The sequence below is a fragment of the Myotis lucifugus genome, unplaced genomic scaffold (genome assembly GCF_000147115.1).
Source record: "Myotis lucifugus unplaced genomic scaffold, Myoluc2.0 scaffold_102, whole genome shotgun sequence".
Classification (NCBI taxonomy): domain Eukaryota; kingdom Metazoa; phylum Chordata; class Mammalia; order Chiroptera; family Vespertilionidae; genus Myotis; species Myotis lucifugus.
This window is the reverse complement of record NW_005871150.1, coordinates 2,753,121-2,762,827: the sequence shown is the minus strand read 5'-3', so window position 1 is coordinate 2,762,827 and position 9,707 is coordinate 2,753,121. Positions and strand designations below refer to the sequence as shown.

At 44.2% G+C, this 9,707-nt stretch overlaps 1 protein-coding gene across 4 annotated transcripts in view; it reads left to right on the top strand.

Annotated features, from left to right (window-relative positions):
* Nucleotides 1-1,287: 1,287 nt before the first annotated feature.
* LOC102428801 (cytochrome P450 4V2-like) overlaps nucleotides 1,288-9,707 on the top strand; it is a 33,797-nt gene continuing 25,377 nt past the window's right edge. For all 4 annotated transcript variants that reach the window (XM_023757168.1, XM_006092651.3, XM_023757169.1 and 1 more), the window contains exon 1: nucleotides 1,288-1,539. In XM_023757168.1, the coding sequence (XP_023612936.1) occupies nucleotides 1,326-1,539 (214 nt within the window). In that variant the 5' untranslated portion in view covers nucleotides 1,288-1,325. The remainder of the gene's footprint in view (nucleotides 1,540-9,707) is intronic.

Below are 9,707 nucleotides of genomic sequence, written 5' to 3'. Positions count from 1 at the left end.
AAAAAGAATCAGTTGGAGAAAAGCCTTAAGCATGTTTCTCTCTGCCCAGAAGAGGCCCTGCCACCTGTACCAGAGCTGCCAGTAAAATGCAGGGAATTGAGCAAAGTAGGATCCAGGGCATTTCTCACTATAGGTCATCTTCCTTGGCACCTTCCCGATCACTATGGACCTGCTCCTAGAGAGCGACACTCCTAGCCCAGCGCCTCTGTAGGGAGGATCACCTGTAGAAAAGAGAACCAGAGTCAGGATTGGGGTCCCGCTACCTGAAGAAGGAAAATTCCTAGTCAGTGAACACAGCCATGGGCAGAATTGGGGCATCCTTCTCACCATCATTCCCTTTCCCTTCCTTCCTTCCATAGGCTCAGTGACTTGTCTTTTGAGAGTTACTTCATAATTACTGTTCCTTTATCCAACCCCCGCTCTGCCAGCATCTCTTATCTCTCCCACTTCCAGAGACCTTGACCTTCATCCTCTCCACCGCCCGATGTTCTCTTGGTCCCGAGGATAATTGGGAAACCATTGGGATCACAAGAACATGATTCAGCTCTCCCGTGACCTGATGACGAACTTTACCTGCTCCCTCAGGTTGGAGTCCCAGGTCAGAGTAGGGAGCTGCTCTGAATGACCCTGATGCGCAGCCAGGATGCACCCCACCTCCCGCGCGCAGCCAGTCCCAGGAGAGAGGACACTACAGGTTGCGCAAGGGAGCATCATGAGGCCAGGCGCCCAGCCAGGGAAAAACTAACCCCAAACCGAACTTCCAACCCGGCGCCCCGTTATTTCCATTCTAAAACGTACCGCTCACTCCTGTAACGGAAGTCAGCCCACCCCAGCCCCAGTGCGCCTCTCCATCCTGAATTGCCCTAAATTGCACCCATTCTCCTCCCCACGCCACTCAAGGGCCTCCGTGTCTTCTCAGCACTCTCTGCCTTCAGAATCCGCCTTCCGGGCTTTCGTTTCTGCTGAACCAAACAGAGGCCCTTGCGCGTTACTAGGCGTTTGTCTGCACAACAACCCGGCGGTGCTTTCCTCCGAGCCCCGGAGGCTGCAACCCAGTCCCGAGGGGGCAGGGCGGTCCCTGCACGGGAAGTCCCGCTTCTGGGCGCCTGGGCTGGTGCCTACGGGTTGCGGGAGGAGGGAGAGGCGATTGGGCCGGGCGCCACCGCTTCCCCCGCCCTCCCGGCCCGCTGCTCCCGCCCCCGGGATGTCAGGACTCCTCCCAGAGTCCGCACTTGAAAGGCAGGGGCTGGACCCCGCCCTGGCGCCAAGCACCGTGCTCCAAGGTTCTGTGTCTCAGTCCCCGTGCAGAGCCGACCGCTGGCGCGATGGTGGCCGTCTGGCTGGTGCACGTCGGGCAGAAGCTGCTGCTCTGGGGCGCGCTCAGCGCCGTCTCCCTGGCGGGCGCCACCCTCATCCTGAGCTTCCTGCGGATGATGGCGAGCTACGCGCATAACTGGCTGCAAATGAGGCCCATCCCCAGCATTTCGGGTGCCTACCCCTTCCTGGGACACGCGCTGATCCCTAAGCGAGGAGGGAAAGGTAAGGGACTGTGCGCCCGGGCCAGCTGCATCCTCGCCGAGGCTGTTGGGCCCCTTGCAGGGAACCGCCCGCTTACCCGCCTGGAGCACCAGGACTGGAGCTGCAGGCTGCTGGGTGAGGGGCGACTCTACCACCCCCTGGATAATGGGTTCCCAGTTCTCTCCAGTTGTCATTACACATAAGTGCAGTGTTTCTAAACTCCCGTCCTTCTGCCGTTTCTCTTCTCATTTTCACAACTCCCGGCTGCTGGTATCTTAAAACAGCGCCTGTTGCCCTAGCCGGCTTGGTAGGGTTTGATTCTGGTCAAGGGCATATGCCTGGCTTGCGGGCTAGATCCTGTGAGGGGCGTGCAGGAGGCAGCTGATCAAAGATTCTCTCAGATCATTGATGTTTCTCTCTCTCACTCCCTCTCCCATCCTCTCTGAAATCAATACAAATATATGAAAAACAACAACAACAAAAACACTGCCTGTTTTTGCTTCTGTCTTTACTGTTAAAGTCCTAAAGGCAGACACAACTTATAACTTAGTCTGTCTGTCTATCTATCTCCCACCCACCCACTCCCCCTCGGCAAAATAAGGGACGAGAAATGCACTCCAGACCAGAGCCTCTCCCTGCAGAAATCACAAGACTTGACCACAACTATCATTCCTCCTTGGCCCTTCTAAGGAGGGTATGTATACCAACATGAATTATGATGTTAAAGTCATACAGCAAGTTTCAGAAATCTTATTTGTTAAAGAGTGAATTGTTGTTTTTATTAAAATCATCTTTTGAAGAGACAGCTTTATGTTATGTTATGATAGGGGTAGAGGGCTCACTTTAAGTTAGAAAGCTCCTAAAAGTCCCTGATGTTTGCATCCCCCATGAGGGAGGGTGAGTTAGATCTTAGCACTTCATCTTCGTGACTGGATAAGTTGAGATACCCAAAACTGGAAAGATTTGCCCCAAATGACATATTTTAAAATGAGCCCAGAACTAGAATCCAATCACCCCTCAGCTTAATTGAAGACGTTTTATAGACTGAACATCAATTCCAAAGCTTAAAGGATTATTTCTTTTCCACTTTCCTTTCTCCAAATAAAAATAATGCTGTCATTTCAACTTCACAGGAACACATGAGGCCTCATGGGAGAGTGTTACCAAAATACAGAAAATGTTTCTGGCAGAAGAAATCCAAGTAAACTTTTAACCAACCAAACATTAATGTGACTAATGTTGCAAATGATGCAGCAGATTTTGATATATGAAAACTACATTTGTAAACATCATCATGGCGAACACTAAAGGCAGAGCTAATCTTCCCTTCTACCCAAAGGCTTTATAATATTAAAAAATAATGGTGTAGAAATATAGACCCCTCCTCCCCAACAGGAAACAATATACTTAAGAAATCTCATCATAGGCTTTTGGGGGAATTTTTCTAAGAATGAAATCTCTAGTGAATAAGATCCATTTCAAAACAAACTGTGAGTTATTGGATTATTTAGAGTATTTCGCTTTAGTTACATCTGGAGAGAAGAGAATGATAACACATTATCGTTCTCAAGGGGACTTTTTAATGCATCAACAACTACTGGATCTGAGCATGAGACCAACCTTTGCTCCCTCTCTGCTTGTAAGCTAATTGCTTGACTTTGACAAGTTGTTTAAAACTCTTTAAGTTAGAGTGTGTTACCCTTTACTTGTAAACGTCACTATATTACAGTTACATTGAGGATTAAATTTAATGTGTGCATTTTCTAGACCATTGTACAGAACTTGGTTTGAGTCCATTTTTTCATTGTCAATCATGCACTTATTTGAGGCCCTCTTTTGTGCGAAGCATTGAGCTCAGCAAAATTGAGCATAGCACAACATTTAAAGGTATATTCCCCATCCTCAATACCCTTGTGTCTTATACAAGAGGCTATGCCTTTTATTGTGTGGCTACCATCCACATTCTGGCTTCATAAGTCTCACCTGGAGAATTGCAATGGCCTTCCAACTAGGCCAGTGGTTCTCAACCTTGGCTGCACATTAGAATCACCTGGGAATCTTTTTAGAATCCTGATTTCTGGGCCTCATTCTCCGGAAATTCTGTTTCTTTGTTATAGGGAGGGGCCACAACATTAGTAAAAAAGAAACAATTTCCAGAGGATGAGGCCCAGAAATCAGGATTTTAAAAATATACCCAGGTGATTCTAATGTGCAGCCAAGGTTGAGAACCACTGAACTAGGCTGTTGAACCCTGTCTTATGCTTTTTCAGTCCTTTTTGTCAACACCTGCCTTCCCCAGCTGCTCCCTGCCATTGGGCCTGACTGAGGCCTTCAATCCACGGATGTTGATTTCCCTGTCTCCTCTGTCAAACCAGAGCAAGGCAGTGATTATGGCCATGCTACGTATATTTTGACACTGTTGATCTGACCTAGCTCTTCTCACAACAATTTAGCCAACAGTTTGCCTGGAAGGCATTTTGAATCGGTGTGATGTAATGCTGATGATAGCACATTGTGTGCCTGGGTGCCTCGGGTACAAAGCCAGGCCTATATTTACCAGCTCAGTGATATTGTGCAACTACTTAGCTGTGCACAACTTCCTCAGTTGTTCACTAACTTCTGTAATAGTGCTTCTCATCTTCTGTGGTGAGGCATAAAAGACATAAGGCATGGAAAACCCTTAGCTCTGGTCTGATGTTTTTTTACCTTCTACAGTAAATAAACATGACAGAATGAATGTTAGCCATTTTAGAAGATTCATTATTAGGTTTTGAGGGGCCCAAATGTGAAAACACTTTAAACAGTTACTACTGTTTATTCAGTATCACATGCAATGGACATCCCTTCGCTTTAGCCTCTCTCCCGCTGCACTTTGAGCAGCTTGCCCTGAAGCCCAGGGGTGGGGGAAGCTGAGGGATGGGAGAAGGAGCGGGGATAGGTGAGTATGTGAACATTTATTGGCACGAAAAAGAGCTGCAAAGTTTAATAGTTGTTTTTTTATGCCATGTCCATCTGTCCGTGTGGCCCAAATTCCCTTGTTAACCCTTTGCGGTCGTTTGTCTACTCTCAGCCACCAAAGCTTTTTTACCGTTCCGGTCGTATGTCTGCTCTCAGCCACCACAGCAAGGAACCGTACGAATCTTAACTCTATTCATTCATGTATCAGTTCATAATTTCTCTGAAAGCTCTTAAGTGTCTAAGCGACCTTGTCACGAACCAAAACATTGCCCTGACAAATCGGAGATATCGAAACTCAATATAAACAAACGAGGTCGTTTCACACTCGCCATGCAAAACACCGTGGCGAGTCAGTCGCCTTTTGAGAGTGAAGAAATCGACAAGCTTCGGAGATACTTCGCAGAATTTCAAATAAAGCTTTACAAATTACGTTTAACTGTAATTAGGCATTCTCGCTTGTTAAGATATTTCAAAATAATACTCCAAAATGGCAAAAAGAAAGTTACCGAAAGAAGTGTACTGCGAATCTGAAAGTAACGATGAAGAGTTTTATTTTGGCACCTTGAATACTGACTCTAACGTAGAAAGTGATAACGTTTGTAGTGATTCTACTATAGTAGAGACGTAGTTCCAAAAAAGAATTAATAAATCTTGTTTATCCTTCATAATCTTGCATGTTATGTATCACTGCTCTTTCAATGGAAATTATTTCCGACCAGTACGACACCCATGTCGAAATTTATAAGTACCGCGCGCTAACCGATTGCGCCACTGGAGCTCCCCCATGTCGAAATTTAATACGACCGCAAAGGGTTAAAACAACCCGTCAAAATCTCAGGTGCCGTCTGTATTAGGAGCCTCACAGTGCTGTGGGCATTAGTCCTGCTGCTGTCAAGGGGGCATTCCCTTTGCCTAGAAGAAGCCTGGGTACCACATGCCTCCCAGCTAGTCTGCTCTCCTTATCCCTCCCTCCCTGGATTTTGCCAGCAATCTCAGGAGAGTGCCTCATTTCCTAACCAAATTAGAAAGCCAGTCCTCCCCTGACCTCATGTTGTTTGACTTGGGCTCTGTCTAACCATTGCCAGCTCTCTTCTCTGAGGGCTGGAACCTGTACCCCAATCCTTTAGTCACTGTGTTCCCCCACCCCACTCAACCCTCACCTCTGGGTTGCACTCATCAATTTAGTGTTTCCTGACCTGACCCAGAGTTTTGTCATGTTTGACTTTTCTGAATGCTGGGCTGCATTCCCCAGATGGGGCCTCCGGGATTTCAATACAGAAAGTGTTAACTCCCAAACTTTCCTCCCTACTTCAATGTTGTTGGGATTACTGGTCACCATTTCCCCACACCCACTATAAGGACCAGCCATAAAGCAGGACCAGGGCCCGTAACACTAGCTGCATCTAATTCCACCCCCAGAATCTTCCTGTATCCTTGGAATAGGAATAGCAAGTTCTTCACAGATCCCACTCACCTCAGTGTTACTGTCCTAAAATATAACTCTGTGGTTCTAGTACTCATCAGGAATATTCAGTTATTGCCTTGAGGCTATAAAAAAAAATCCAACTTCTTTAGCCTTCCACACTCCAAGCTTATCTATCAATGTTATCATCCACATCCTGTGCTTTGGCTAAATCTATAGCCAATTTTCAGACCTCCCTGCCTCTGCTCTGCTATTTCTGCTGCCTGGTTTACCCTAACTTCCTTTTTCTTCCTATAAAAAGCCAACTCATTCTTTTATGCTCAAATGCCATCTCTTCCTTGGAATTTCTCTAGTCCTTTCAATGAAAATCAATAACTCCTCCGACTTAACCTTCTAATTTAACACCCCTTTCATTTGATCTGATACTGTGACTAGTAGCACAGTGACCATCTCCTCTGATTATAAATTCCTTGAGAGTAGGGATCTGATCCTTTGGTGGTACACGTTCCTTGCCTGTGGAATCCATGACTCAATTCAGAATCTCACCTGGAATTTAGTTATTGTACTTCCTTGTGTTATGTTCTTCAATATTAATATTTTCTAATCTGTGATCCTTTATCAGTCTTTCCATACACATCAAGACGGTGACACATTTTCTTAGACAGGTATTGTGTAGAATCGCTCTCAGTTTGGATTTGTGTGTTGTTGAGCATGTTGATGTGAGCATGTTGTGTTTTCAAGAAGTAAGGTACTTCTATCATATTCATTCTTATATCTGGACATGTCATAGGAAACTGCTTTGATTGATTACCCAATTTCCCTATGTAATCCCTACATTTTCCTCAGTGTTTCTCAGTAATTCTTTTTAGCTAAATGATCCTTTCTTATATTCACTATGACCTTTCTTCCACATTTTTGTTACATTCCCAAACCAAATTTTTTCCTATATCTAAGGAAATGTAGACATAGCCCATTATTTATATACTAGTGTCCTGGTGCATGAAATTCATGCACGAGGGCTGGGGGTGTCCCTCAGCCCGGCCTGCACCCCCTCCAATCTGGGACCCCTCGGGGGATGTCCGTGTGCCTGCGGGATATGGCCTAACTCAGCAGTCGGACATCCAATTCACAATCTGGGACTGCTGGCTCCTAACCACTCGCCTGCCTACCTGCCTGATTGCCCCTAACCACTTCTGCCTGCCACCCTGATCGCCCCCTAACCGCTCCCCTGCTGACCTGATTGACTCCTAACTGCTCCCTTGCTGGCCTGATCGCCACCAACTGTCCTTCCCTGCCAGCCTGATTGCCCACAAATGCCCTCTCCTGCCGCGACTCACCTCCTCTACAAAGACCGGTCTTCTCTGCACTGCATGGAGCTGCGGGACCCCCAGGCCTCACCTTGCGGAATGGCCACCGGGCCCCACCTCAGCTGTGCGTGTGGCCATCTTGTGGCAGCCACCTTGTGGCGGCTATCTTTGTGGCGAGCATCTTGTGGCGGCCATCTTGTGGTGGTCACCTTTTGGCAGTCATCTTTTGGTAGCCATATTGTGATGACGTCACGCACAAGGGCCACCAAGGCTTTCATTAGTATAGAATAGAGGCCCAGTGTACAAAATTTGTGCATGGTAGGTTCCCTAGCAGCTGCCAGCCATCGGCTGGGGGCTTCCTTTGGTCTGCACCGCCCCCTGGTGGTCAGCACATGTCATAGGTAGCGATGGAACTCCCATTTGGTCAAACTCCCGAGGGGACACTTTGCATATTAGGCTTTTATCTATATAGATACTGTGTGTATGTGTTTCTCTTCTACTAACAAAATATTTTAAAATCTTACTCCAGCTTACTTTTTATTCTTCAGCTTCAGAATAATAAAACTCTCCTTCTTTATAAACTTTTATTTATTCAAATAATATTAGAACTACAGGAAAGTTGTAAAAATAATATAGAGTTCGCATAAGCCATATACCCAGGAAGCCTGCTCTGATGGTGTTATTTTACAGAATTAGTATCATTATCAAACTAGAACATTATTATTTGTCCAATGTTCTTAACAATACTACAGCCCTTATTTCAATTTTACAACACTGCCTAGTGTTCTTTTTCTGTTCCATGACTCAATTCAAAATCTCACCTGGCATATAGGAGTTGTGCTTCCTTGTGTTATGTTCTTCAATATTAATCTTTTCTAATCTGTGATCCTTTATCAGATTAGATAAAGACCTTTACACATTTTCTGAGACAGGTATTTTGTAGAATCACTCTCAGTTTGGATTTGTCTGTTGTTTTTTTCAGTTTCATTGAGGTTATGCATTTTTGGCAAGAACACCATATGTGATGTTGAAAGCTTTCCCTCTAAGATCAGGAAGACAAGGATGCTCACTCTCACCATTTTATTCAAAATAGTAGTATAGGTGCCAGTCAGAACATTTAGGCAAGAAAAAGAATGCAGACGACATGATTGTTCATATAGGAAACCCTCGATACTCCACCCCCTGAAATGTTGGAATTAATAAATTTAGTAAAGTTGCAGGGTATAGAATCAATATACAAAAATCACTTGCATTTCTTTATGCTATCAATGGACTACCAGGAAGAAAATTAAGGAAACAGCCCCATTTATAACTGAATCAAAAGGAATAAAACACCTAGGAATAAATTTAACCAAGGAGGAGAAAGTCCTGTACACTGAAAACTATAAGATATTGGCTAGAGAAGTGATACAAACTAATTCTATCATTACTTATTCTGTTGCACAAACTGTTTCTGTTTGGAGCATTAGGAGCTTTTCAGGTTGACTGCTTGGTGTTTCAACATGGCCCTCTCATTTTTTGAGCACTTCCTTATTTTCCAGTACCATAATATATTCCAGTCTTCTTGTATTTTTTCTGCCTCGGCCCTAAAATCAATGACTTCTCCAAGGAGAATTGGTTTATTTTATTGTAGGATAGTATTTAGAAATACTGAGATCTGGTGCCTGTACTAGAAATGGAAGTCAACTTGGGAAGTTATAATACCAGAAATCTTGTTCACACTATCACAGAAGACTTTGCAGCAAAATCACATTTAAGATGACACTTGAAGAATAAGTAAGTGTTATTAGACAAAAAGCAGTAGGAATAAGCGTTTCCTACAAAGAGAAGATGTTCTGTAGAGGCCCTGAGACATTTGAGAAGTTGAAGGATTAGTAAAACAAAAGTTTTTAAAATTATTTTTTTCTTGTGGTAACATTGGTTAATAACATTATCTAAATTTCAGGTGTACAATAGTATAATATGATGTTTGTATACTCTTTTGGGTGCTCACAACCAAAAGTCTAGTTTCCATCTATTACCATTTTTTTAAACCCATTTAACTACTTTGCCTTCTCTCCACTCTCCTTCTCCCCTATAACCGCTATTCTGTTGTTATATTTGTTCATTTGTTACTTTTTTGTTTTATATTTTACATATGAGTTAAATCAGACTGTATTTTACATATGAGTTAAATCAGACTGTTTTTGTCCTTGTGTGTCTGACTTATTTCACTTAGCATAATATCCTTAAGATCCATTCATGTTATCACAAATGTCAATATTTTATCATATATATATATATATATATATATACATATATATATGGAAGGGAGGGGGAGAGAGAGAGAAACATCAGTGATGAGAGAGAATCATCGATTGGCTGCCTTCTGCATGCCCCACACTGGGAATCTTGCCTGCAACCCGGGCGTATATCCTGACCCAGTCAATGCTCAACCACTGAGTCATGCCAGCTGGGCCAATATTATCACATCTTCTTTATCCATTCATCCATCGATGGAC